Genomic DNA, 27,907 nt, shown 5'->3' with positions numbered 1-27,907 from the left:
CAATGCAGCTTGGCCCCATGAAACAGCCTTGTTGATGTACCACCGCTCGTCCTGTCCTCTTCTCGATCTTCAGTCCTGTCAAGTTTGTGGTTATCCCTCCTCCCCAACATACCACCGGTGCATGAGGGCTTGGGAAAACTGGGCGATGCACTCTGCAGAAAAGATTGAAATGAAAGAATTAGGATCCACAAGTTTTTATTCTTGCCAGTATTAGAGTGCTAAAAAAGTAAACTCCGTATTGTGGCCACAGGAATAAAGTGAGCCTAAATCAAGAACCACTGAAGCTATTCGCACTCAAAAATAAAAATAATTTGAGGTTCTTATTCAATATATCATATGCTCGTCATTAAGTACCATCATCAGCAGCATAACTAGCACCACTGCAAGACAAAGGCCTCTCCTATATCCCTAAACATAAGCCTGACGTGTGCCATAATGAGCAAAAAAAAAAAGCCATCGTTTTTTGTCCTCTGAAGGCTTTTAGTGGGGTATTAATAAGAGGGACAATATAAAGGTAACATCAGAAGGGTGACTGCAGTAGCACAGCTGAGATGTCGCAGACGATACACTACGAAAAGAGGCATACAATCCATTGATACATCAGTTGCAAAAAATAAAAACAGCAGCAAAGAAAAGGTAAAACAAACCAGTGTCAATGCTCCAAGCGATATCACTTATTTCCATAATTTTGAGGGACCACATGCAATGAAAATGAGGTGAGGTAGAGTCACAAGCGAAGGCCATTCTGTTCTCGATTTAATTATTACTAACTCTATGCAGCTGAATGCTTTTTCTGGTGTTTTATCTTGTTGTGTTAGTGACCATCTTCCTGTGTTTGCTTGCATTGAGAACGCTAGTACAATAGGAAGTAAGTCCACATCAATCACATACCAAGCTATTACAGAATCATCATTGAAATCCTTTAGGGATGCGCTCATGAAAGTATATTGGAGTAAGATAGCTGAACTTCATGATGCAAATGTTGCCTATAATACGTTTGTCGATTGCTTTAAACAGATATATCACGACTGCTTTCCTCTTGTAACACGTGCGAAAAGTCGCAGAATCCGCAAGCCATGGGTAACGCCAGAGCTTCGCGGAGAAATACAAATGAAAGACAAGCTGTACAGAAAATTTTTGAGCAGCCGGAAGGTTGAGGACCTTGCGGTATTTAAGAAATATAGGAACAAATTGACTAAAAAACTGCGGTCTGCACGAACAGTCTATCACGTGTCACTTCTAGATGTTAAGAATGCTCGAAATGGTGTACTATGGTCGAGATTAAATACACTTCTGCAGCGGGACAGTTCACGCACTGCATTAACAAAATTAAATATTGATGGAAAGGAAGTTTCTGGCGTCGAACTGGCTAATGTATTCAATACTTTTTTAACGAGCTTGGCTACCCGTGCTATAACACGTGCTGCCGGATCTGACGCTTGCAAATATGTTCGAATTCAGAATGATGAAACAATTTTTCTGCACCCAGTCACGGTAGACGAAGTAGTGTCGGTGATAACAAATCTTAACAATAGCAGTAGCTGTGACATTGATGATATCCAAATACGGCCAGTCAAGCATGTAGTTGACATAATTGCTCCCATACTTGCTCACATCTTTAACATCTGTTTAGAAACTGCAGTTTTTACGGAAAAAATGCAATTAGCAAAAGTTGTTGTTCTTTACAAAAAAGGAGATCGCAACGCCCTCGCCAACTACAGACCAATCTCTATTTTGCCAGTGTTTTCGAAAGCATTTGAGAAAATGCTGCATCTAAGAATGTCAAATTTCATCCATAAATTTAACTTGCTATCACCATTTCAGTTTGGCTTCTGCAAAAGCAAATCTACTGAACTTGCATTACTCCAACAAAAGGAATATATAATAAAGCAACTTGAAAACAAATCTATTGTCATTGGTGTATTTGTGGACTTCTCAAAGGCTTCTGACCTGGTAAATCATAAAATCTTACTAAATAAATTACACTACTATGGTATCCGAGGAAAAGCGCTCTCATTGTTAAGTTCTTATTTGTCGTTTAGACAGCAAGTGGTGTACATAAATGGTATACAGTCTGAACCGAAGCCGCTCTTCTACGGTGTCCCCCAAGGCAGTACGCTAGGGCCTCTACTCTTCAATATTTACCTAAACGATATTGTCAACATTAGCGATAATACAAAGTTTTTCATCTATGCAGACGATACGAGCGTATTTTTTTCGGGTGAAAATGTTCATGAACTTATCAAACAATGTAATGCCACAATGAAAGCTCTTGAGGTCTGGTCTGCAGTTAACCTGATGCAAATAAATGAGAGTAAGACCAAAGCTGTCATATTTAGGCCGAAAAATAAAGTTATCCCACTGCACGATAATATTATATTAAACTCGCGGGCTGTAGAAATTGTTGAGCAGTTTAAATGCCTTGGGGTCATATTTTCTGCCAGTATGTCATGGGATTATCATGTCAATTATATCTTGAAAAGAATAGCTCAAATCGCTGGTGTTATAGGCCGTCTAAAATACATACTTCCCACAAAAACTAAGATGCTGGTATACAATTCAATATTCAACTCGCATTTAAACTATTGCCAGTTGGTGTGGGGCACTACAACATTCACTAACCTTGAACGTATTCATTTAATGCAAAAAAGATATCTCCGAAATGCATATAATTTACCGTTCCGACATCCCAGTGCAGCTTTCTTTTGTCATTCCAGAGTTATTAAAGCACATAATCTTTATAAATATCACCTCAGTGTTACTTTTAAAACAGAAATCAAGAAGAATGTAACAAATCTTAAAAATTTTGCAGAACTAAGGAAAAAAGAATCAGTCTATCCAACAAGACGTGGCGAAGAATGGACAGTGCCAACACCTCGACTAAATCTTGGTAGGGAATGCCTTCAGTACACACTTCCATCTCTTCTAAATAGGTATATCCACATTGACCTGGATTTGTTTTCTTTTTCACGTCATGAACTACATAATTTGTTTTTGCATAACATTGTTTAAGTTTCATTATGTATACATATTGCTGCTTCGTGTATTCTCCAGTGCTTCCTTGATGTGCTTGTTTTTTAAAATTGTATAAACTCTTGTGTTGCCTCCCTGTCAATAATTAGGATTGTAGACTCGTCAAGCTGCCCAAGGGCAGCTTTTTTCTACGATTCCTCCATCAGTAGTGCTAGATGGGAAATAAACTTTGATTTGATTTATTCTTCAATGGGAACAGGAAAAATTTCTTGATTTAGTTGTGATGGCATCCTGGTCTCAAGCGGGGCAGCAACATTTAACATTAAGTTGTGGAAAAGTATTGTAGAGTATATGGAACACACCTAAACGAGCGATTTCCCCTTTTATGCAGTGATGTCTGGTGGTCAAATGAGATGACTGATTACACATATGCTGTACCAAGTGTCGCTGTTGGATTAAAGGGAGTTGGTGGCGTAGCATCAAACAGTTTGGTGCAAAATTGAAAGAGCTAGGGAATACTTCAGTTTGGAATCAATAAAATTTTTATGCATAAACTGCGCAGCATGGCAAGAGCACACAGATCATGACATCTCCTGATAAACCCGAGTGCCCTTGTGGTGCCAGCAGCATGTATCGTGACATGCTCCAAGTATGTGGGGCTGCATCTGGTTAAGGTTTCTCCATACCATTAACCCTAGAGGTGGGAAAGGAGGTCAATACGTTGTGACAAAACAATGCAGACAAGACAAGGACAACGAAGGAATAAATATGATGGCATGAGTGCTGACTATCGCCAATGTGTATTGGAAACCACGTCAAAATATATACACTGTGGCCTAAAGAAACAATGAACAAAGGGCACCTTGTGTCAACCACATTGCATGAGTGTAAAACAAAACAAAAACTGACAAAGAAGCATTTAAGAGCATGAACTCTTCCTTAGGAAGCGATAAAGAAGGTGTGCTAACACAGTGATTGCGGTTTTTTTTTAAATTTCAGTGGCCTCGATTATCTCACGCACAAACTTTTCTGTGTCTGTCAGGCAAAATGCAGAACATGAATTCCGGTTCACAGCGTTTAGGATCTGGGAAACAATTGCAATTGCGACAGTGAATCATCAAAGTTCTCCCGCAAGCTTTGTTCACATCGTCGTGGTGGTCTTTTAAACCTCTCAGTGACACACTTGCCTGTTTTCCCAATGTAAACATAGCCGCATTTCAAGGCGTTCGAACACACTATGTCTTCTGTGCAGTGCACGAAGAGACTCTGATGGATAATCTCGGTTGACTACAGGTACTGAAACTTCATAGGGTTAGAAAAACAATATCGACGCCAACTCGACTGCCTATTTAACCGGTGCGGCCAATTGTGGATGTAGGGAAAGGTACGTACAAACTTCCTTTTGGGAGTTACAGTCTCGACGGGGGCACAAAAGGAATGTTTCAACTTCTGCTTAAAGCAATCGGCTAAAGGCACTGACAAAGGTTCTGAATATCCAGTAAAGGACAAACGGCATATGAGCTGGGCAAAACTGGATGTCATGGCAATCAAACAGGATTTCATTAAGGAATTTTTGAAGCAAAGGTTAGTGACACCTCTTGATCAGCTTAGACTGAACCGAAGAAAATGGTAAAAGTAGCTTGTTTTCCCTTGGCTCGTAAGCCCAACAAGTGTAAGTACCCAAGATTGAGATCCAATAAATGTGATGACATATTATCCTCTATAATTTCAGTGGTGATTCAAAGTGGACTGAGGCTTTGACTGAACTCCTCTCTCACCTTAGACAATGCTTCGTCAGGATTGGAGATCCTGCAATAAGCCACGTAACAGCGGCGCTAATAGTTTTTTTGCAAAAACAAGCTGTTCTGAAATGTAATATAGGTGGACTGAAGGTATGAGCTTAAAAGTGCGACAAAATTATTCACCAAAACGCCTGAGACGTTTGGAATGCCACTGCTCCATTTAGGTTAATGAATTCTTCAACACATTATTGATCCTGATTGAGGGATGGCGTAATATAAATCCTTGATGTCAACATAGCACCCCATGAAATTGGTGCGAGAGTTATTGTGTAGAAACTGCGTTACTTTCTCTGCAGATCTTACACGAGAGGAGTCATCAATGCTCAGCAACTTAATTTTATGTCGCAAAGAGAAGGCGATTTGTTTCTGACAGGTTCCATTCTCTTAAACTACAACCCTCAAGGAGCAGTCACCTTTATGGGTCTTTGCGGTAAAGAAGATAGCTGGACAATTTTTCTTACTGAAGTTGATGGCATTAGCCTGATGGTTAAACTCTAGATTGTTAATGTTTCTTGGCACTGGACTTTGCTTTTAACAAATCAGATAGTAAGTGGCACTCAAATTCACAATACACTGCATCTGTGGCCTTGGACTGAAAGGCGCCTTTCGATACGACCACAAAACCACCGTTTATCAGCAGTTGAAAGCAAGAGGGCCCACCCTCTTAAATACGACACAGTTCGGCCTGTGGGAAAGTTCCTAAAGAGGGTTCAAACCGTGACACTGCATCAAAACATCCCGAAACACACCTGTCACACTCAGGTCTGTGCGTGGAAAAGGCAACTCGTCAAACCATGGCACGCCTGAAAACAAGCCAGGGAGTGGCTGGTTGACGGTGTCACGCACCGTTGACCAGGTGAAAGCCATCTGGAATGCCACTTTGCAGCCACTTTGCGCTCACTAGCCCGGAGCAGAGAAGCCAAGGCACGAGTGTCTGAAAACAAGGTGCACAATGTTGACACTGAGTTGCTGCCTCGTCTGCTGCTTGAAGCATATACGGGCCAAAATTTGCCATTGTTCCTTCGAAGAGGACTATTCTGGAGCTGTTTGCCATACTTTGACGTCTTGCCTTCCTGTGCCTGGACCTGAGCGTGACAGGTGTGTTTCAGGGGGCGTTGGTTGATGGGGTGTCGTGGTTTGAACCATGCCAGGAACTTGCCCGCAGGCTGAACTGTAACGGGTTTAAGACGGTGGGCCCTATCGCATTCAACTGCTGATAAAGAAGGTGGTTTTGTGGTCATGTCTAAAGGCGTCTTTCTGTCCAAGGCAACAGAGGCAGTTAATTCTGAGTTCAAGTGTCACACAACAGCTGATTTGTTAATAGCAATGTCCAGAGCCAAGAAACTATGTAATAATCTAAAGTTGAACCATCTGGCTAATGTATCAACTTCAGCAAGAAACTAGCAGAGGTGCCAATGAGAGGTCAAAAGACCACCGTTACGATGTGAACAAAGCTAGCAGGGGGAATCTGATGTTTCCTTGTCGCGACTGCGATCGTTTGCCACATCCTTTATGCTGTGAGGCGTAATTTCTTGTGCTGCATTGTGCTAGACAGACAGAAAAGTTTGTGCATGAGATGATCGAGGCCACTGAAATTGTAGAAAAAACGCAATCAATGTGTTAACACACCTTCTTTATCGCTCCCTAAGAAAGAGTTCATGCTCTTAAATGCTTCATATTCAACTTTCGTTTTGTTTTTGACAGATCCAAAGTGAATGTTACAAGGCGCCCTTTCTTCATTCTTTTTTTAGGCCACAGTGTATATATTTTGATGTGCTTTCCAATAAACCTTCTTGAAAGTCAGCACTCGCACCGTCGCATTCCTTCCTCATCTTTCTCTTCTTTGCGCTGTTTTGACACGATGAATTACAAACAAGACCATTCATCCGTCTTGCAAAAGTCAATACAGTCAGAGTAGCTGAAATAGTTGGGGCATCCTTCAGAATAATGCAGTCATAAAGACAAGGTTGGGACATAAAGACAAAGACTGTTATTGAATGGCTAATATTAATGTACTTTAGTAATGTGCTTGGTTTGGTTTATGGGGGTTTAACATCCCAAAGTGACTCAGGATGAGGGACGCCTTATGATTTTGCATATTGATATGCTGGGCTTCATAAGAGAAGAAGTACAATAGTTTTTTAAGGCCAGCCGTAGAACAGGAAGCAATGAATCTACACTAATATCAAAGAATGAAGGCTCAAGCATGAGAGTGTAGCTAAAAGGTTATAATGACAAACATGAAAAGCTTTGGAGAAATTCAAGTCGATGACACTTGCCTAAAATAAAGAATCTAAATTTGGGTGAAAATCTGTTGTGAATTCAAAAAGTTGGATTGCACATTAGTAAAGAAAATGGGAGCCGTGATGACTGGTATAGAAATATTAGTTTGAATTATGGTGGCAAGTAATATGCGGACTCATTTCGTGCTCTAACAGTTCATGCAAAATGCACATCAATAAAATAGGAGAACAGTTTGGGGATCAGAACGGTTTCCAGCCTTAATTATTGACAGGTCAGCTTCAGGTTGTCAGGGATAGAACCAAGAGGTTTGGATTGGCTAACAATTATTGGTAAAATCTGTCTTCAGATATCCTCAGTAGTTTAAAGTATGTCAGAAGGCTTCTCACACAGCCCTCAGGTACTCGAAAGCTTGTGCTTATCAATGACTTTCGAGACATGATGAGAAGCAATGGTTAATGCAGTGAAATGGGAAACAAATAACTGATTTTTCTCAAGAAAGTGCCCATGGAATATGCTGTCAAACAAATTCCCAAGGATCCTTCAATTAAGCCCAAAATTACAGTTTATGGGTAGCCACTTTGTTATAACCATCACATACAAAAAAAGAGACACCAGAAGCCCTCCTTATTCACTGAAAACAAGGGAGAATTACGAGACATCATTCCGGCACACAAAATCACACGGATGAAGAGAGTAGACTCCATGGACACCATATTTAAACTGAGGTTTATTCCACAACACAGGCTTTTTATGTGCAAAGGGGTACTAGTGATCCCTGGGGCTGAAAAGTATTTCCGCCACCAGATAACAATTATTCAGGACGGCAAAAACCTAAACACAAAAAAACAGGGGTAAAGGTATCTTGCCACTCACATTAAACACATTGGCACGCCTATGCATCACCTACCTGGCTGACCCAACAAACATATTTGCCTCCAGATAATCTATTTCTTTTTCTGGAGCGCTGCAGAAGGGCTGCTGACGTAATTTTCTTTTTCAACAGAGATACAAAAGGCTTAAAAAATTTCCCAGCCCTTTCAAGGCATGTGTTTCTTTCAAAAACGCCTTGCATGCTCGCTTGTGCGAGCAAAGGCGAATGTGCTCAGCTAAATGACCTCTGCCACTTAATGAATCAGCTGTCCTGCAATGTTCAAGCAAGCGTTCATTGATGCAAGCCTCGTCTGTCTAATGTAATGTTTGCCACAGGCAAGGAGGATGCTGTACACCATGTCAACCTCATGTTTAACGAGGGGTTTGGTGTGCTTAGTTTTGTAGGCAGGCTTTTTCGTAACGTCATTTATCAGGTGGCACATGCATCCCAGCTTTCCCAAGCTGAAAATACAACATGTACATCGTGTTTGTCACTGGCCTTCTTGAGGCGGTGTGACACCTGATGGCAATACGGCACAATGACAGGTCACTGTTGCGAACGTGCGTTGTCTTCCGGCTTGCGCTGCCCAGCACACTTCATCTCTCGAACCTGGCTTTCTACCACTAAGGCTACAATTTCTCCTGTGAAAACTGCCTGCTCCAGTCTCCTTACTTGCGCATTGATGCTGTCACAGAGTCGTGACAGCGTCAATGCCGAAGTAAGGCGACTGGAGCAGGCAGGCAGAAAAAGAAATAGATTATCTCAACGCAAATGTGTGTTGGGTCAGCCAGGTAGGCAATGTTTAGTCACGCCAATGCATTCAACTTTAGTGACAAGCTAACCTTACGCCTATGTTTTTGTTTTTGCAACATTGAATAATTGTTACCTGGTCGAGGAAACACTTTTCAGCCACAGGGGTCACTAGTACCACTTTGCATGTAAAAAGCTCATGTTGTGAAATCAACCTCAGCTGAAGTATGGGGTCTATGGAGTCTACTCTCTTCGTTCATGTGTTTTTGTACACTGGAATGATGTCTCATAATTCTACCCAGAACCAATTAGCTCAGCTCTCCATGCTTAGCAAAAACAAGGCAGCAGTAATGAAACCAGTTCTCATGTGTGCACTTTTTCTTTTACATCTGTGACCTGCGATGAGTGGCATAAAAACACATATTTAAGTTAACACACATGCATCACAATGTTAATATTCGTAGTCAAATAGTATCACATAATGCAGCCAAAAACATGCAGACATTTCGCACTTCATGCATAGAATGCAACGGTTAAAAGACGAGCAATATTGAATGTAAAACTTCAAATGGCCTGCAACCGGCCCATTCTGACAGCCAACTAATATTACTCATATAAACATGTAAACATATCAGGCCAGAGCTATCCAAACTGCTCCAAGCAGTAGCATTAAGGAAAAGAGCAATGAAAGTAAGAGAACATTTCATGGCAACCACAAGAACAAAGCACAATGCAGTAACAACTTACAACACAGCTTTTGACTTCATCTGGTGGCCACAAAATCCATGCCATTGACTCGGACTGGAAGACAGATGCGCCACCTGCGGATACCAATTTCCCATTATCACTATGACAGAAGTACAAAAACAAGCATGCGAACTCGGTCCAACAGTGAATATCACATGAATGTAAAAAGATCAGGAAAAATATACTTGCCCAAGTATACGCCTCAATACAAAGGAAAACTACCCTGTTTAAAATGCATCAGTTCCCCTAGCACTAGTAAAGGAATCTTGCTATGAGCAAAACAAATCTGCGTTCGAAAGCGTAGATAAACATCATAATAACTGAGACAATTATTGCGTCACTTGTTTTCCTCAGAAACCAATTTTCAAACAGCAGAGTGATCAAAATGCAAGATCCTATACTCTGGGTAGCCAGAAACGCTATCGGTATCATAAAAAAAAAATCTTCACATACTCATTTAAAAATTAGATCCTGACGGCCGGAAATTAACTTTCGTTGGTAACTGCAACCTGAGACAGTGCTTTCTTTATAGTGGGGTTTGAATTCAGATGCGGAAAATGGGCACTGATCGTATTGGAGGGTTCCGGATTAATTTAGACCACCTAGAATTTCTTAACGTGAGCTGACATCGCACAGCACAGGGGCATTCTTTTTTTCTTTTCACCTAAATCGAAATGCGGCTACTGCCATCAGGATCGACCCCACGACCTAAGGTTCAACAGTCTAGGGCCAAGCAAAAACCGCGGCGAATAAAAAGTGTTTCAATCCCCCTCAAAGTGCTAACGCTATCTTGAAAGACAATCATACATTTTACGCACAGCCAAAGTGCCGGTCCTTGAAACGTGCGCGGTGGTGTGAACAAGCATGGGCAGAAACGCGTAGAACGAGGCATATACGAGGACAAATCTGTGCTCAACAAGAAACAAAACGCGCAAACATGCGCATACCAAAATCATGCAAAGCTAGCGCACGCACGGTCGCATCCCCTTCGCCAAAACAAGTACCGACAGCGACAATTCTTGGCAGAGCAACTCACCGCGGCGACAACAAAAGCGCCTTAAACGCTTTTTATAGCATTGAACACGAATACTGCAGCAGTACGACAGGTCACCGTTCCAGCATTATATGCTTCGGATAATGCACGAGTACTGCTTACCTTTTCAGATGATTGCGTAGTCGTGCAGAACGCTGTTTGCCTTCGTGTCACGGGCACTACACCAACCAGTGAGATTTCAGCACGAGTGCTACGTAGCCGGCACTCTCTACCACGTAGTCACACAGAAGAAAATATTCCGGGCCTTATTTGGAACATTTCCACCGCGACACTGCCCGCGCGTCTTTGTGCCTGGACACCCATCCTGGACTACACAAAGAAGCGCACAGACTGAAAAGTTAGAGAGACCAGAAAAATGACACTTTGCCTCGAATAGGCTACGTCGACAGCACTGCGCGATTGTGCACCCTTGAGCAAGAAGAAACACACGCAAACCACAACACAGTTCACGACGGCTCACAATCCAAGTAGCGAATTGTAGCAAGCGCCGAAGCGCGATGAACGCGACGCAGCACCCGAACCGCCATGAGGGTTATACAGAAAAACAGCTACCGGCAGCCACCTGGCGGTGACAACCAGTTTTTGTTTCGGTTTCGTTGTGAAAAAGCTTGTATCCTACTTTTTATTTTATTTTTGGTATTTTTATTGGGTATTCAGCCGTATCGGCATCCACAGAAATTGCAGCGATTGCGAGCAATTACCACTGGTAGAAACGCGCGAATTAACGACCTGTTGCTTGCGCTGCGGTTGAAAAATGCCTGAGTTCTCACGGCAGTATGGCTTGCTGCTTTGCTCATTCACGAAATTACATGCCGATTTCTGTTTGTATGGGGAAGTTTTTTTTTTTATATTGATGGGAGATCAGCAAGGCTAACAAAATACCCAACGTAGCAGTCGTAGAGAGTAGGTTGTCGTAAAAACATGGTGACGCTGTTTGATCGGCAGCACGACGTGAAAGGCGGCAGCGTTGAAACGCGCGTCGAGAGAACAACCTCCACGGTATATGCTTTCTTGAGACTACAGTGAAGGTGTGCATTTTTTATAGTGGAGTTCTCTCATCCAACGTGAAAACCAAATCAATTCTTAGTATGAAATATGCTGTGTAATTTATATCCTCATATTGAGTTTATATATATCTGCATTTCTATTTTGAAAAACAGTGTTGTACTGGTAATTGTGTACCGAGGTGCATGTATAAGAGTGCAGCCTTGTCGAAATATTCTGTGTATATATTTGTATTCGTAACCCTTCTACAAAGAAGCTGTGGCCAGCTATGTGGTTAACAATTTGTTAATTGAATTAGTATATGTCTTGAAATGCACGCTCAATAAAATTTTCTGAATGAAATTGAGTGTTCGGATTCAGGCATGCAGGGCTCTGCAAACCTGCAATTTATTATTTTGTGAACAATGAAGTTAAACTTTTTCTCAAATATTTTGCTAATGATAATCTAAGCCCAAGTATATAAGTCGTTACTTTTTAAAAAAATTTTCTGAAACTGTCAAGTCAACAAATGCACGTGTAAAAAAGAGAAATTTGTCTTGCAGTTTTTATTCTAACAGCATAAAGTGCCAAGTGTACAGTCTTTGTCAAAAGTAACCAGGCTGCATGGTTTGCTTCTAGCTCGTACAGTGGATCCCTCACAGCTTCCCTAAAGCTGGAATGGCAGCTAAAGGTAAGGACTGAGGGTCTTATTACCTTCCAACACGTTTTGATCCTTAGGAATAACACAAGGGCTCCACTATACAACCATGCAGCCTGGTTACTTTTGACAAAGACTGTACGTTTGATGGATTTGACCCACTGAGATTGTTAGTGCATTGATGAGTTTCATTTTGTCAACCATATAGGCACATGCATGCAGCATCTGCTGCCCAGCATCGGCCATTCAAATACATCCATGGTTTGTGCCATGCCAAACAAGTAGGTACAGTCGTGGGTAAAAAAGATTAGCACACATGACGGAACACCAGAGCGCCGGAATGACAACGCCTGGCACTGCGGGTGGCGGAGAGGCTGATAACGGGAGTGCCGGGCCGTTCCCATTCTACAGTATTAAGGGGGTCTGCCACGGACAGTAAAATTACTGCGGACTGCCACGGACAGCAAATTAGCGGACTGCCACGGACAGCAAAACTGCTGACTAAAAGCAGCGCTATCATACATTGTTCCCGCGAGTTCCTTTTGACAAACCATCGCGGACATAAAAAAACAGTAATAAAAAGAAGCCATCTGTGCTCATGATAACCGAGCCAAAATAAATTCCGCAAGCACAGTCACGTAGGGTCGGCACTTCAACGCTCGGGCGGTGCACGCTTGATAAAGCTTACTTCCTGCCCCCCCCCCCCCCCCCCCCCCGTAGGCTGCAAACATGGAAACGGCCCGTTAGGCAGTTCTGCCTACCGCAGCGCCGCGTGGTGAGATATACGAATTCTGATCGCCAGTGATCTGTGCTAATATTTTTTGCTCGCGACTGTACACATCCATAGGCTCCCACCGTGGTTTCCACATAGTCCAGTGTTGCCTGCCAGGCCCACCGAGATAATCACGATGGATACCACCAAGCCCATCCCGTCCCACCGTGTTCACTGAAGTGTCCAGCGTGGTTTCCATTCAGCCCAATATTGTTTACTGGAAGTGCCAGTGCAGCCACCACAATTTCCACTCAATCCAGGGTGGCCCAAAGTCGCCATTAGTGCATCCAACATCTCTCCCATTCGCTCCAACAGCACCCAGCGTGGAAACCAACACTTCCAATCAGCCCACCGTTTTCTCCAACATGGAAACCAACACTTCCATTCGGCCCACCGTTTTCTCCAACTTGACTTTTGCTGGAATTTTCAACAGGGTAGCCCAACTTTCTACGCTTAATGACATACTTTCTAGTACAATGGGCCCTGTGATTCCTCGTTTTTTGTGTGTAAATCCTTCTTCGACGCTCGTCAATCTTCTAGCCGTGACCACTTGTCGTGCAAGGGAACTCACGTTTGCTCTTGACCACCACCTCGTTCTACCTGGCGTCAATTCGCTCTTCACACCGTGCCTTCCATCTGCGCGGCATGCTAGAAGGATGATGAAGATTCTGCGTTCCGAGCTGTGGAGACAGATCAGGCATCTGCAAAACCAACTGCGCAGCTTCACCGCTTCGCACATGTCTGGCCAGAATGGTGAACCGCTTTTCCGGACGCTTACTCGTGAAGCCGCAAGGACTACGGATTTGCTGTGGAATGTGTGTCTTGCAAATTTGTGCGCCTTGAGGAAAGCACAAGTGCGGAAGAAATCCGCAGCTAACAAAGTGACCTGCATCGGTGAGTGTTCCTTGCCTGAAAAGGTCGAAGCAGTGCTGAGCCAAGGCCCAAAGTTTTGTGTTGAGCCTAAAGAAGATGCCGTGCGGTTCCTGTCCACTGTCAGAGATGTGGCGGCAGCAGCAAGCCCAGATGACCAGTTGAAGTCCGGCGTTCGTCCTGTCTCGTCTACCTTCGTCCGTGTCTTTTTAGCCGCTGGAATGTATCATAATAGTTGCTGGTCGCCTCTGCCCAATGTGCCGGCCTGCGTCGTCTCCACTTGAAGCGGAGCTGATGGGCTGAGGCCTGCATGACTGTTAGCGGGGGGGAGGGGGGGAAGCGGATAAGTTTCAGTTTCAAAGTTTATTTCCCATCTAACACTACAGATGGAGGAATCGTAGAAAAAAGCTGCCCTTGGGCAGCTTGACGAGTCTACAATCCTAATTATTGACAGGGAGGCAACAAAAGAGTTTATGCAATTTTAAAAACAAACACATCAAGGAAGCACCACAGAATACACGAAACAGCAATATGTATACACAATGAAACTTAAACTATGTTATTCAAAAACAAATTATGTAGTTCACGACGTGAAAAAGAAAAAAAATCGAGGTTTATGTAGATATACCTATTTAGAAGAGATGGAAGAGTGTACTGAAGGCATTCCCTACCATGATTTAACCGAGGTGTTGGCACTGTCCATTCTTCGCCACGTCTTGTTGGATAGACTGATACTTTTTTCCTTAGTTCTGCTGAATTTTTAGGATTTGTTACATTTTTTCTGATTTCTGGTTTAAAAGTAACACTGAGGCGATATTCATAAATATTATGTGCTTTAGTAACTCTGGAATGACAAAAGAAACCTGCACTTGGATGTCGGAACGGTAAAGTATATGTATTTCGGAGATATCTTTTTTGCATGAAATGAATACGTTCAAGGTTAGTGAATGTTGTAGTGCCCCACACTAGCTGATAATAGTTTAAATGCGAGTTTAATATTGAATTGTATACCAGCATCTTAGTTTTTGTGGGAAGTAGGTATTTTAGACGGCCTATAACACCAGTGATTAGAGCAATTTTTTTCAAGATATAATTGACATGATAATCCCATGACATACTGGGAGAAAATATAACCCCGAGGCATTTAAACTGGTCAACAATTTCTACAGCCCGCGAGTTTAATATAATATTATCATGTGGTGGGATAACTTTATTTTTCGGCCTAAATATGACAGCTTTCGTCTTACTCTCGTCTATTTGCATCAGGTTAACTGGAGACCAGACCTCGAGAGCTTTCATTGTGGCATTCAATTGTTTGATAAGTTCTTGAACATTTTCACCTGAAAAAAAAATACGCTCGTATCGTCGGCATAGATGAAAAACTTTGTATTATCGCTAATGTTGACAATATCGTTTAGGTAAATATTGAAGAGTACAGGCCCTAGCGTACTGCCTTTGGGGGCACCGCAGAAGAGCGGCTTCCGTTAAGACCGCATACCATTTATGAACACCATTTGCTGTCTAAACGACTAATAAGAAGTTAACAGTGAGAGCTCTTTTCCTCGGATACCATAGTAGTGTAATTTATTTAGTAAGATTTTATGATTTACCAAGTCAAAAGCCTTTCAGAGGTCCACAAATACACCAATGACAATAGCTTTGTTTTTAAGTTGCGTTAATATATATTCCTTTTGTTGGAGTAATGCAAGTTCAGTTGATTTGCTTTTGCAGAAGCCAAACTGAAATGGGGTTAGCAAGTTAAATTTATGGATGAAATTTTACATTCTTAGATGGAGCATTTTCTCAAATGCTTTCGAAAACACTGGCAAAACAGAGATTGGTCGGTAGTTGGCGACGGCGTTGCGATCTCCTTTTTTGTAAAGAACAACAACTTTTGCTAATTGCATTTTTTCCGGAAAAACTGCAGTTTCTAAACAGATGTTAAAGATGTGAGCAAGTATGGGAGCAATTATATCAACTACATGCTTGACTGGCCGTATTTGGATATCACCAATGTCGCAGCTACTGCTATTGTTAAGATTTGTTATCACCGACACTACTTCGTCTACCGTGACTGGGTGCAGAAAAATTGTTTCATCATTCTGAATTCGAACATATTTGCAAGCGTCACATGCAGCAGCACGTGATATAGCACGGGTAGCCAAGCTCGTTAAAAAAGTATTGAATACATTAGCCAGTTCAACGCCAGAAACTTCCTTTCCATCAATATTTAATTTTGTTAATGCAGTGCGTGAACTGTCCCGCTGCAGAAGTGTATTTAATCTCGACCATAGTACACCATTTCGAGCATTCTTAATCTCTAGAAGTGACACGTGATAGGCTATTCATGCAGACTGCAGTTTTGTAGTCAGTTTATTCCTATATTTCTTAAATACCGCAAGGTCCTCAACTTTCCGGCTGCTCAAAAATTTTCTATACAGCTTGTCTTTCATTTGTATTTCTCTGCGAAGCTCTGGCGTTACCCATGGCTTGCGGATTCTGCGACTTTTCACATTTTTTACAAGAGGAAAACAGTCGTGATATATCGGTTTAAAGCAATCGACAAACGTATTATAGGCAACATTTGCGTCATGAAGTTCAGCTATCTTCCTCCAATATACTTTCATGAGCGCATCCCTAAAGGATTTCAATGATGGTTCTGTAATAGCTTGGTATGTGATTGATGTGGACTTACTTCCTATTGTACTAGCCTTCTCAATGCAAGCAAACGCAGGAAGATGATCACTAACACAACAAGATAAAGCACCTTGAAAAAGCATTCAGCTGCATAGAGTTAGTAATAAAATTAATCTAGAACGGAATGGACTTCGCTTGGGACTCTGGTTGGTGTATTGATCAGGTTAACAAAGCCATTAGACATAATAGTTATATTAAACTCTCTAGCAGATGGGTTGGGATTACCCATGTCAATATTAAAGTCGCCACAAGCTATTAAGCTTTTCTTATTGTGATACTGAACAACAAAAGCCAGGAACATGTGATAGAACTGTAAAAATGATGCAATATTACCGTTAGGAGGGCGATAACACACAAAGAACACGGAACTTTGTGTAGAAACTGAAATAATTTCATAATCTGGGGTAATTAAAGTGTATGCTTCAAGTAATTCGCCTTCAACGTCGTCCTGAAGCAATAATGCAACACCACCGCTGCGAACATGTCTGTTTGCATAATATGTCGTATAATTCTTCAATCTGAAAACATCACAGTCACTTGTGCTCCACTTCTCGGTTAACATTATTGCAGAGAATTCAAAGGAAAAACTAGCAAAAAATTCTTCCAGGCAGACTACTTTGTTTTTCACAGACCTAGTATTCAGATCAATACATTGGTAAGAGGTCGCCGGAAAATCTGATACCACTTGATCCACATCACTGGGAAAATAATAGCGAGTATCATCCATCACTTTTTTTCAACAAATTAGAATGAACAATTCGTCAGTTACAGGCTATCAAGGTCAGCTTTGGTCTTAATAACCCACTACTCCACCCACTACCCACCACCCACTACTACTACACCCACTACTCCGTTAACAGGCAGGGGCGGACGTCAGCTGCTACAGTATGCTGACTCGTCCGGCCTACCACTTTGCGAAAGTTGTCAGCTGCCTCCAGGGGCTTCTCTGTATTCAGTTTCGGGCTCGGGCAAAGGATCGTGTAGTAGCCATGGCCTCAGCAACGGAGACAGACTAAGTGGGTTGCGTGACGACCATTAGTCCGGCCTTTATAAGAATTGAAGGCGAGATTACGGCCTGAGTGGTGTGCCATGATGGACACCTTGTCCTCGGAGACGGCTGGAAGTCGTCCAGGCCCACCGGGCTCTGATAGCCTTGCGTGTACATGAGGGGGGGGGGGGGGGGTCTGCCTGTCACTAAGACACCCAGCCGTGTGTCACTTTTTCAGATAGGCAGTCTCTTTTAATAACAGGTTGATGGACGGACTGCTGACATACGTGTCGCCACGATTTTGACTGAAGTCAGCTGCATGTATGTCATCTGTGCGCTTTCGGTAATGTCTTTTTAAAGTCTTTGGATGGCACGCAGGAGCATTTTTTACTGCGAATGGGCAGGCTGCTGCCTGTGCCGGTCTTGAGTGACTTCCAGTGCTCCAAGAGACACTCGTTGATGAATCTTCCTGCTTGTCCAATGTAGGACGCACCAAACGGTAGCGGTATCTGATATACAGCCGAGGTCACACAGGGTTTTAAACATGGTGTCTTGTACGTATTCTTACACGCGCTTTTCGGCAGATCTTCTTGATTTAGTCTTTTGCAAAGGCCTCCTACTTTGTTGTTCTCTTTTTTGCCCAACGGCATGCACAGTATCCATCCTTCACCTGCATCTTATTGTTTACATTTTCTCAGGCCACTTTTTCCAGAGACATCGTTCGCTGTAAAATCTTTTGTAGCTTTCAACGATTGATCTCTTTTATCCGGACCTTCTAACCGCCCCTGACCGTTGACGCAGCTGACAGCTTGCCTCGACACTTCTTATTGTGTTGCATCTATCCATAAACTTCAGTTCTAAGTTACCCTCTGAGTTGTACGTTCGTTCTCTGTTTGTGCTGCTCTTTTTCAGGAAACTAGCACGCAACACCACCCTCTGTGCAATAACTGCACTTCTGTACCTTCCTTTGTGAGAGTTCCTCCACATTTGTGCCATTATGCTCGCATAGCGGTAGCCACCACTGGATACGCGGTTGCATAAATTCTTTCTTCGATGAAACTTTGTGACGACTTCGAAACCCCCTTTCTCCACCCAGTCTCGGTAGAAAGGAACACCTATAACGCTCCTGAACCCAGACCGTTATCACCATTGGTAGGTCCAGCCTACAGCAGCCTCTTGTGGTACAATTGGGTTCAGAATATAAGTAAATCTATAGCCATCTATTCATAGCAGTTCCGGTTCATTAACATGTTCAGCTCCTGTGCAATAAGCACAGAGTTCCAAGCGAATCTTTAGATCCCGAATTCAGGCGCCTTCGAATACCGTGCATGTGGTTTAAGCTCAGAGAAGCTGTTTGCATACGCACTTAAGAAGTGAAAACGCCCCTTCGAATAAAATCATGGAAGTAGAGATAGTAAAAAAGTGATCTAATCTATGCAGCCTAGGATATAAAATTTAGACTTTAAGTGACAATGACAATCAGGAGGCGCCCCAAGAACGTGCGCATGGCTGCTCCACTCCAAGCGGAACTTTCGTTTGGGGCGGATAAAAGTGTCCCCTAATATTCAAAAAGGGGTTATAGGGCGTACTTAACACGCAAATCGAGTGGTCTGCACTAGCGCCATAAATATTTGAGGCTCTAAATGTGCATAGTTTACTATAGAAAATGCAATGCAGCTCGGTGGCTTCGGCGTGTGCCTAATACGCCGTGATTTTTGGACCACTTTTTGCGATCCTCCATGCAGCTGCAGCCTCGCTAGTTCGAGGCATCATATTGTGGCAGAAATGCAAGCGTAGAACTCGAAAGTTAAATTTCTAATTACAGCGCCTTAGCGGCGCCGGTGCGATAAACTTCGACATAAAAAGTGTGCGGCCTTCTGGCAACGCACAGCAACGGCACTGCGCTCCTCTCATACAGCTAAGTTGTGCTGCGCATATTGATGCGAAGCACAATACTGAGACAGGAATGGACGGCACAACAAGCGAAGGAACGTCAATGACTGCAGATACTTATTATTACGCGCATGCTCACTAAACAACCACTGTTGACATTTACGGGAGTATTGCAACTGGGATACATAGTAGCTTCACAAGATCATAGCATGTCCATAGTGGTATCTTATGGCGAAAGCTGTACAACTCAGGAAAACAGTATGAAAGTCAGCGCTGTGCTGTCCTTCTTTTGTTTGTCCTTGCTGAAATTGCGGTGTGTTTTTTACCCCTCATGAATTACCGTCTAGCCCGATCAGCCACGCTTGCTTCCATATAACGCGAACGCAAGTGTCACACACGCGTGTTTTGCGCGACATTAATGATATAAACGCTGTTCGCGGTAGTGATACTGTTTTGTTCCCTGCAGCTGTCCAAAATCGGAAGGAACTTCATTGAAATGGATCTCAACTGGTTGATCGAGACGACTACTGGGCTGCGGGAATTCATTGACCCGGAGGAGTTTTCGATGAACGCGGCGATGGGCATGTATATTCAGGTGAGGTACCTTTGACTGCGACAACTGCGCCTAGACCACGGCTTTTGCGCTCCAATCCAAGCGCCCGCTGCAAGAGAGAGTGCGACTACATCCAACTATGCTGTGGGGCTGCCTCTCCTTTGCTCCGGAGGAGTGGTCTATTTTTCACCCTGAATTTTTCACTAATGCACTGCCCGTTAAATGCACCTAATGTTAGCGAGAGAGCGCAGAGAACTAACGTCTAAAAAGTGAGCTACGCCGGTAAGAGACAGGAACAGAGCCAAACGGGTCCAGAACAAAGGCTATAGTTAGTAATATCCTAGCTGAAATCCAGAAAAAGGTATGGTAAGCAATTTCGAAGGAAGGCAGCCGATGGTCCCTAGGGTAGCGAAACGGATTCCAGCGGAAGGCAAGCGTAGCAGGGGCGGCGGAGAGCAAAGGTAGCAGATTAGGTTTGGAGGCTCCTCGCGCCTAGCCTCTGGTAACGGCTGGAGGTGGCGGAGAGCCAGCCAGACAGTCATCTGGAGCGGTAGCGTCGCACATGCTGACGACAGGACTCCGTTTGGGCCTGGACTCAAACAAACATACAAGGTCGGCGCATTTCACCACGCGTCTTCTTGGTCCCTTATGAAAGGCGAGGAAACCGGGAGAGAAAACTCTTCACCGCTTGCTGCGGTGCGAGGTCGTGGCAGTCTCCGCCGTCAATTTTCTGCTCGCGACCTCTTGCCAAAAAACTCCCCAAACGTCACTCGTAGTGACCAACGGGGTCATGAGGCCGAAACGAGAAGGATGGAAGCAAGAGTGACTAACAGCTCTTTTCGAAGGCGCTTCCCTTTGAAAGAGAGACAAGCAGGGCGCCCGCGCTCAACCGCGGTCACCCCACGTGGTCTCTAACAGTCTAAACGGCAGAATCGGTTCAGCACACCGGTCTATCAAAAAGTAGAATTCCCTATCCCCTCTTCTTGAATGCGCCCGTCACTCTGAAGGCAGAGGGACGGTTGTTACACACAACACTAAACTGCTTGCGCTAGCATCAGAGATCTGCCAGCATTTCGCTACAGCTCCTGGCCTCAAACACGCGTACTATACTCCGTTTCATGCATAGCTGTCAACGCTGCCAAAGGTACGAAAGTAGTCCGCTGCAAAAAACAAGCAAAATGTATCCGTCCGCCTCGCGTCGTGGCTGAGTGGTACGAAGCGCCCGCCTGTGAGTTCATTTTACAAAGGGCCTAGGTTCGACTCCCCGCTCGGGCGGGGTTTTTTTATTATTTTTTTTATTTTTCTTAAAAGATTCATTAGGTAAAAACTCGAAACTGTCGAACTCTAATACCTACTTTGAAAAACACAGCGCTGTTTACTTGTCTCGAAGGGAAAAGGCAGTGTAGTGTATTGGCGACGGACGTGATTGCGAAGTGCTTTTCTCGGGTACTGAACGACTTTATAGCAGGCGGCACACAATGAATCATTGTGTGGTGATAGAATTCAGTGTGGCGTCGATTATTCGGAGCAGCCTCGGCTAGCGGCAACCTTGCATTGATCGGTGTACTCGGCGGCTTTAAAGTGAGGAGCGCCTGACTCGGGTCTCCTCTTTGAGCTGTTGTCACAAGGAAAATTCTTTGAAGTCCTTCCGTTCGTAGTAATGTTTTGTATTAGATGTCGGATTCGGTGTGTTATGGGAGTGAGCTAGTGCGGCGAGATGGGGATTGTTGAAAGCTCTGCATTTTTAGGCCCTGAGCAGAGATTCCGCTGCACAGGCCATCGAACGCAACAAGTGGTGTCGTATATTAGCGCACTTGCCGCTGCAGGTGACATTTGTGGGAATCTGGCTTTCCGCCGTCGCCTTTGCGCGGCTTTGCCGGCCTACCGCGTCGTTTCTCCTCTTTCCCTTGCTCCCGCCTCAGGCGGTGGAGAGGCGGCTGGGTGACTAATCACTATCATTTAGCCACAGCTCCGCCCCGGCTCCCCAAGGGCCTTTGCCATTGGCGCCTTTTGGCGGGATTTCCGGGACCCGTTTTGGCGGCCGCGCATCCCGCGACCGTCCGAGCGGGGCCCAGAGAGAGATCCCTCCGAGACAGCGTAAGGTGCGTACGTTACTGTTTGTCCGTGCCGGCCTTTGCCGTTCGGACCAGTGCTTACTCGAGCTCGCCCGCACGTGTCCTCTGACCTGCAGCGGTTCGAGCCTGTCCAGCGGGGTCCAGCGACCTCCGACAGGCGTACCTTGCGTTGATTGCCCACTCTCTCTCGCAACCGGCCCAACGGTCGACACGAGAGAGAGATCACAGCACTGCCGCGGGGACATTCTCCTGCAGCGGCGTGTTAGCGGCGCGCATTACTCTGGTCGCTTCGTGCGCGCAGCGGAGCCTTGCTCCTCGCGCGCCCCCGGGACGGGGTGACTATTGAGTGTTTCTGTACCTGCTGAAGGACGACGTGAATAAACGTCTCCTTTGTGAACTTGGAGGCCTATTTCTTTGCGGCGAATCGCTCTCCTCCCAGCGGAGGTTGCGTGCGCTGCAGCGGTGTCCCAGTGTATGTGGTGACGGCTGATCGGGGCCCTTGGCTCGCGCGAAGCTCGAACCCGCGGTGGGTGGTGGCCTGTGTCCACTTAGAAACCCACAACTGGCGCCCAACGTGCTAAGTCATTGGCGCTTACGCCTTTGATGGCATATTAGCCGAGCAGGTCGCCTTGCCGATCACGCTTGCGCACCATGTCTACCCCCAGCGGGGCACTCGGCAGCTACATGTCGGCTCCCTACGGAGTTGTAGCGTCGTTTGATCCGCTGGCTGCTGTTCCTTCGAATAGCTAGACACCGTGGTTGGCCGCGGCCCCCATTGGGGTTTACGGCGACACAACCCAAAATGTCGACCACGCGGCTCCCATTGGAGCTGTATCGGAAGCACCCTGCGGTGCATCCGCTGGTCACATGTCTCAGCTGTGCACGCTTTCCGCCCAGTGCGAAAGCAGTTCGTGTCACGCTGCCGCAACCGGCAGTTTCGAACAGCAGCAGCCGTGCACCGCGTGCAGTCAATTCTGCTCTGGGAACGGCGAGGCGCTGGACCGGTTCCCTGCGGAAACCGCGCCGCTCATCGAACTAGGAGCTTTGCCTCCCTCGTTCGTGCAGCACGCCCAAGCCTCCACTGAGGCAGGGGCGCAGTCGCTGAGGCCGGGGCTCCATTGAGCCAGATGCGGAGAAACTTCGAGCCATACTCGAATTTCCCGCGCCCAAGGACGTACGCGGCCTGCGCCGTTGTGTGGGAATGGCCAACTTTTATCGTCCTTTGCCCGCGTGCAGGCACCCTTGACCAAGCTCTTGGGAAAGACTGCCGCGTGGCGATGGGAGCCCGAGCAAGAGCGATCCTTTCGCCTCCTGTCTAGTGCCATTGCCGAGACAGCGCAGCTCAGGCTACCCGACCTGACCAGACAGTTCGTAGTCCAGACTGACGCGAGCGATCTGGGTTTAGGAGCAGTTCTCCTACAGGAATTCGATGGCGTGCTGCAACCGCTGGCCTTTGCCAGCCGCTACTTGCTGCCCTCGGAGAGGAATTATTCCGTGACCGAGAAGGAGTGCCTCGCCATCGTGTTTGCCCTGCGCAAATTTGACGTCTACCTTGATGGAACGCAATTCGTGGTGCAGACAGACCACAGTGCGCTCAGTTGGCTGATGCGGCTCCGCGAGCCTGCGGGTCGGCTGGCGCGCTGGGCTCTCCTGATACAGCATTACGACTTTTCCGTGCAGTATCGAAAGGGGAGCACAAACGTGGTAGCTGACGCGCTATCCCGTGCCCCACTCGCCAGCGGCGCCTTGACGCCTGTAGGCGGAGGGGGCGAAACAGCGGACGAGCCGCCGGGCGGCAAGGAGGGGGAACCCGCAAACGGGTTAACCCATTCCGCTAACCAGGCGAGCAGCGCTTCGCAAAGCGGACGAGAGGCAAAGCTCTTCGTGAGCGCCTCGGAGGTGCCGACGCGAACGGAAATTTTGGCTGCAAACCTGAGTGGGGACGAGACCATGCTCCCCTCTGGGATGACTGGAATCGTTTTCAGCCGTAAGAGCTACTGAAAGCCCAGCAAAATGACCCCTTTTGTCGCGAGGTGAGCGACGGTCTCAGGGAGACGGAGCGCCGTGACGCTACTTGTATTGTAGCGGGCGCAGGGGGGCAGAAGCCAGCGTGTGTCGCGGCGAACCCCGGGGAGTCATATTTGCTGGACCATGACGGGCTCGTGCTGAAGTACATAGCCACCGATGACGAGTCCATCGACCCGTTCTAGGTGGTTATCCCCAAAAGTCTAAGAGGCGCACTTTTGCGATTCTCTAATGACGAGCCACTGGCCGGTCATCTGAGTGGCTCCAAAGTTTTTGCAAAACTGAGTCATTCGGTGACGTGGCCCGGCATGAAGCGTGACATTTTCCGCTATTGCCGTTCCTGCCATGTCTGTCAAGCGGTGAAGTCACGGGGCGGCAAGCCGCCTGGAATGATGAAACCGATTGACAGTGTGCGTCCGTGGCAGATGGCCACCTGCGATTTGATGGGGCCTTTCCCCAGGAGCAAGCAGGGGTTCATAGACCTGAAGGCCTACGCGTCACGGTCTGACGAGCTTGCGCCGGTACCCATTGGTATCAAAGGCAAGCGCAAAGGCACAACTGGTGCTGCGGAACGCAAGCGTACGGAGCACCGGTACAATCTGAGGCGACGGTCACCGGTGTGATTAATGCCGGACGGCGGACTTTTTCCGCAACCGAAGGCACGCAGCCTCAGCTAGCTGGCGAGCTTTCTCGTCAGGCCCTACCTAGGCGAAGCACGGTGTGTTATTTTTTTTTGTTTTTGCAGCATGCTCAGTTCCAGTCTTGTGTGTTTATCAGTTTATTTATTTGTTTTGTTTGAGTCAGTTTCTAGCCACTTTCGTTTCCCCGCTTGTACATCTGTTTTCGTTCTAACGTACCGAGATGTACATAGGCAAACTTCAGCCCGCTCGTGCTTGCTCTTATCTGCTAGAAGGAATAGATTGGGTGTCGTTTGTACAGCGCGCCTTTTCTCATTTCCGGCCCGACTGTGGGTGGTTGGCTCGTTAAGGAGCCGTGTGTCGCGGTGCGAGTTTTGTGCGGCCCGTATGGAGGGGAAGTTGGCGGGGCGTTTGGGGCGATGGGGGGCGGAAAGTGCACCCTTTGACTCTCGCCGCGGCGCCTCTGGACGCTTCTGATGAGGGGATCGTTGTCGCCGACCAGCGTCCGCGCACTTTCCGGTGTATGCGTGGTTGTGGCTGTGACTGTGTGCGCGCGTAACCATGAGCCAAGGTGAAGCCTGTGAGTTGTGCCGTTGTGCTTCTGCGTGAGCGCGAGGGTGAGAAGGACCCCTCGCTGTGGCCAAGGTTACACATCTGGACGCCGCCGAACGTCCTCGCCCGTTTCAGCCGGCGTGAAGGGGGTGCACTAACTGTTTTGTGCCGAACGTGATGTCGTGTCCAAGGGCGCGAGGTCAGTGCTCTACCGCTGCCCCGTCGTCATCAACGCACCATACATCAACGGAAAGAAGACCGCCATCAGTCGTCGGCCCTCCCAACCCGTTCAACTTGAAGTCTGCGAGCGGTGAGTCGCCGACCGGCCCAATTTGCCGCGCCATCGAACTTTGAGGCTGGCATCCACCTGTAACACAGCTGTACAGTGGTATTCACATCTCCTTGTGTACCGTGTATATAATCTGCAGGCTGCTTTGATTTACTGAAGCGTATGCCAGTGTTTGCCTTGTTTTCCCTTTGTTTTCTTACGTTGTTCTGGCTGGAACTGAAGGGTAGCTAGTTTTGTTTTGTGTATTCATTTCTTTATTTTGGAACTGAAGTGTAGCTAGTTTTTTTTGTATTCATTTCTTTATTTTGGAACTGAAGTGTAGCTTATTTTTTTTGTGTATTGATTTCTTTATTTTGGCCGCGTGCTTTGCCGATGGGTAGGAGGGCATTTAAGGAGAGGGGGGCCGTCGCCTTTGCGCGGCTGTGCCGGCCTACCGCGTCGTTTCTCCTCTTTCCCTTGCTCCCGCCTCAGGCGGTGGAGAGGCGGCTGGGTGACTAATCACTGTCATTTAGCCACAGCTCCGCCCCGGCTCCCCAAGGGCCTTTGCCATTGGCGCCTTTTGGCGGGATTTCCGGGACCCGTTTTGGCGGCCGCGCATCCCGCGACCGTCCGAGCGGGGCCCAGAGAGAGATCCCTCCGAGACAGCGTAAGGTGCGTACGTTACTGTTTGTCCGTGCCGGCCTTTGCCGTTCGGACCAGTGCTTACTCGAGCTAGCCCGCACGTGTCCTCTGACCTGCAGCGGTTCGAGCCTGTCCAGCGGGGTCCAGCGACCTCCGACAGGCGTACCTTGCGTTGATTGCCCACTCTCTCTCGCAACCGGCCCAACGGTCGACACGAGAGAGAGATCACAGCACTGCCGCGGGGACATTCTCCTGCAGCGGCGTGTTAGCGGCGCGCATTACTCTGGTCGCTTCGTGCGCGCAGCGGAGCCTTGCTCCTCGCGCGCCCCCGGGACGGGGTGACTATTGAGTGTTTGTGTACCTGCTGAAGGACGACGTGAATAAACGTCTCCTTTGTGAACTTGGAGGCCTATTTCTTTGCGGCGAATCGCTCTCCTCCCAGCGGAGGTTGCGTGCGCTGCAGCGGTGTCCCAGTGTATGTGGTGACGGCTGATCGGGGCCCTTGGCTCGCGCGAAGCTCGAACCCGCGGTGGGTGGTGGCCTGTGTCCACTTAGAAACCCACACATTGTTATTGTGAGAAGCCGACGACGAGGTTCCGTGCTTCATTAAGATGACCCACGAAGAAGTTGACGAAGCTCGCTGTTCGTTCTCCTCACGGTAGCTCGTCGTCGTCCTCTCGCGGTATCAATATAAACGAGTAAAAATCCGGGCTCCTTACACACCACTGAGGTGTAAGCGCAGGCAGCGAGAGTGAACGTTGCGGCCGGCATTTAATCGTTGACATCCGCTCTCATGTTTTTAATCTTTGTAAATATTGTCAATGTTACAAATCATCTTTGTAACTAAAGTTGTCCATCTGTGCTCGATCGTAATCTACTATCGTTGTTTTTCACGGCTGCCAGAACTCATAAAGGTTTTGAAAACTGGTGCTGTAGATTATAGAATGATATATTTATCATTTGCTACGCATATCATGCGAATGGCCTACAGGGGATGTACGATCGGTGATTTTTACAGTAAAGAGAAGAGGGCACCAAAATTATCTTGCTCAAAACTGCTTACATGCTTCAAAAGCGAGTTTTTTAAAATATTGGTGAGTGCTCCCATAAAAAAAAAGCTGCACTTCAGGTGACCCACTCAAGCATAATGCACAAATAACAAGTGTTAAATTCTTTATTAAAAGGCATTTTCTTAGTCTCTTTAGCGCCATTTGTCCTGGCAGTTTTCAAAGTATATAGGTCAACATTTTAGAGCTGTAACATGGGTTAAATATATAACTGCAGCAGGGGACAAACATGAAAACTGCAAAACAAACTTTGGCATACACCACACGTACCAAGTCAGAGACTAACAGAGCAATGTCGTCAACAACTTGGAACAAATAGTATATATAGGAGTGCAATTACACAGCGAGTTATAATATATTGAGGCAAACCAGATGGGTAGCACTAAATGGAACTTATCTGAAGAATTATCTGTGATGCCTGTACCTGAGGATGAAGTCATGTGTCCTGGCAAGGCCATAGGGCACTTAGGAATCTTACAATATTTAACACACAATAAATACATCAGCATGGTATGTACAGAAATTGCGAGCTGAGACAGCAATGAAACAAGGCACAAAGCACGATATGCACAAGGTTAAAAAATTATCATAATTATCAAGACCTTGCACACTCGACTAGGGATGATGGTGATTGCTGATGCAACATACAATGTATATGGCACTTTACTATCACAATGAGCCACTGCGGTGGCTCTGCAGTTATAGTGCTCGGCTACTGACTAGAAAAACTGAGCTCCAATTCCTGCCATGGCAGTCACATTTCGATAGAACAGTGTTAGAGGGC

General features: G+C 46.1%; 1 protein-coding gene and 1 long non-coding RNA gene across 2 annotated transcripts in view; one reads left to right on the top strand and one right to left on the bottom strand.

The window, feature by feature from the left end:
• LOC149337289 (transient receptor potential cation channel subfamily M member-like 2) overlaps positions 1 to 27,907 on the top strand; it is a 350,682-nt gene that overhangs the window by 66,323 nt on the left and 256,452 nt on the right. The window contains exon 8 of the mRNA XM_089554378.1: positions 19,770 to 19,898. Coding sequence (XP_089410504.1) covers positions 19,770 to 19,898 — 129 coding nt within the window. The remainder of the gene's footprint in view (positions 1 to 19,769; positions 19,899 to 27,907) is intronic.
• Positions 17 to 11,190, bottom strand: LOC149337292 (uncharacterized). Its single transcript, XR_016284393.1, has 3 exons — positions 10,544 to 11,190; positions 9,388 to 9,461; positions 17 to 152 (listed from the first exon to the last, which is right to left on the bottom strand). It is a non-coding gene; the product is annotated as an uncharacterized LOC149337292 (long non-coding RNA).

The sequence above is a fragment of the Amblyomma mixtum genome, chromosome 7 (genome assembly GCF_055824585.1).
Source record: "Amblyomma mixtum isolate Tamu chromosome 7, ASM5582458v1, whole genome shotgun sequence".
NCBI lineage: Eukaryota > Metazoa > Arthropoda > Arachnida > Ixodida > Ixodidae > Amblyomma > Amblyomma mixtum.
Note: the sequence above shows the minus strand (reverse complement) of the source record. Positions and strands in the feature narration are given on the sequence as shown.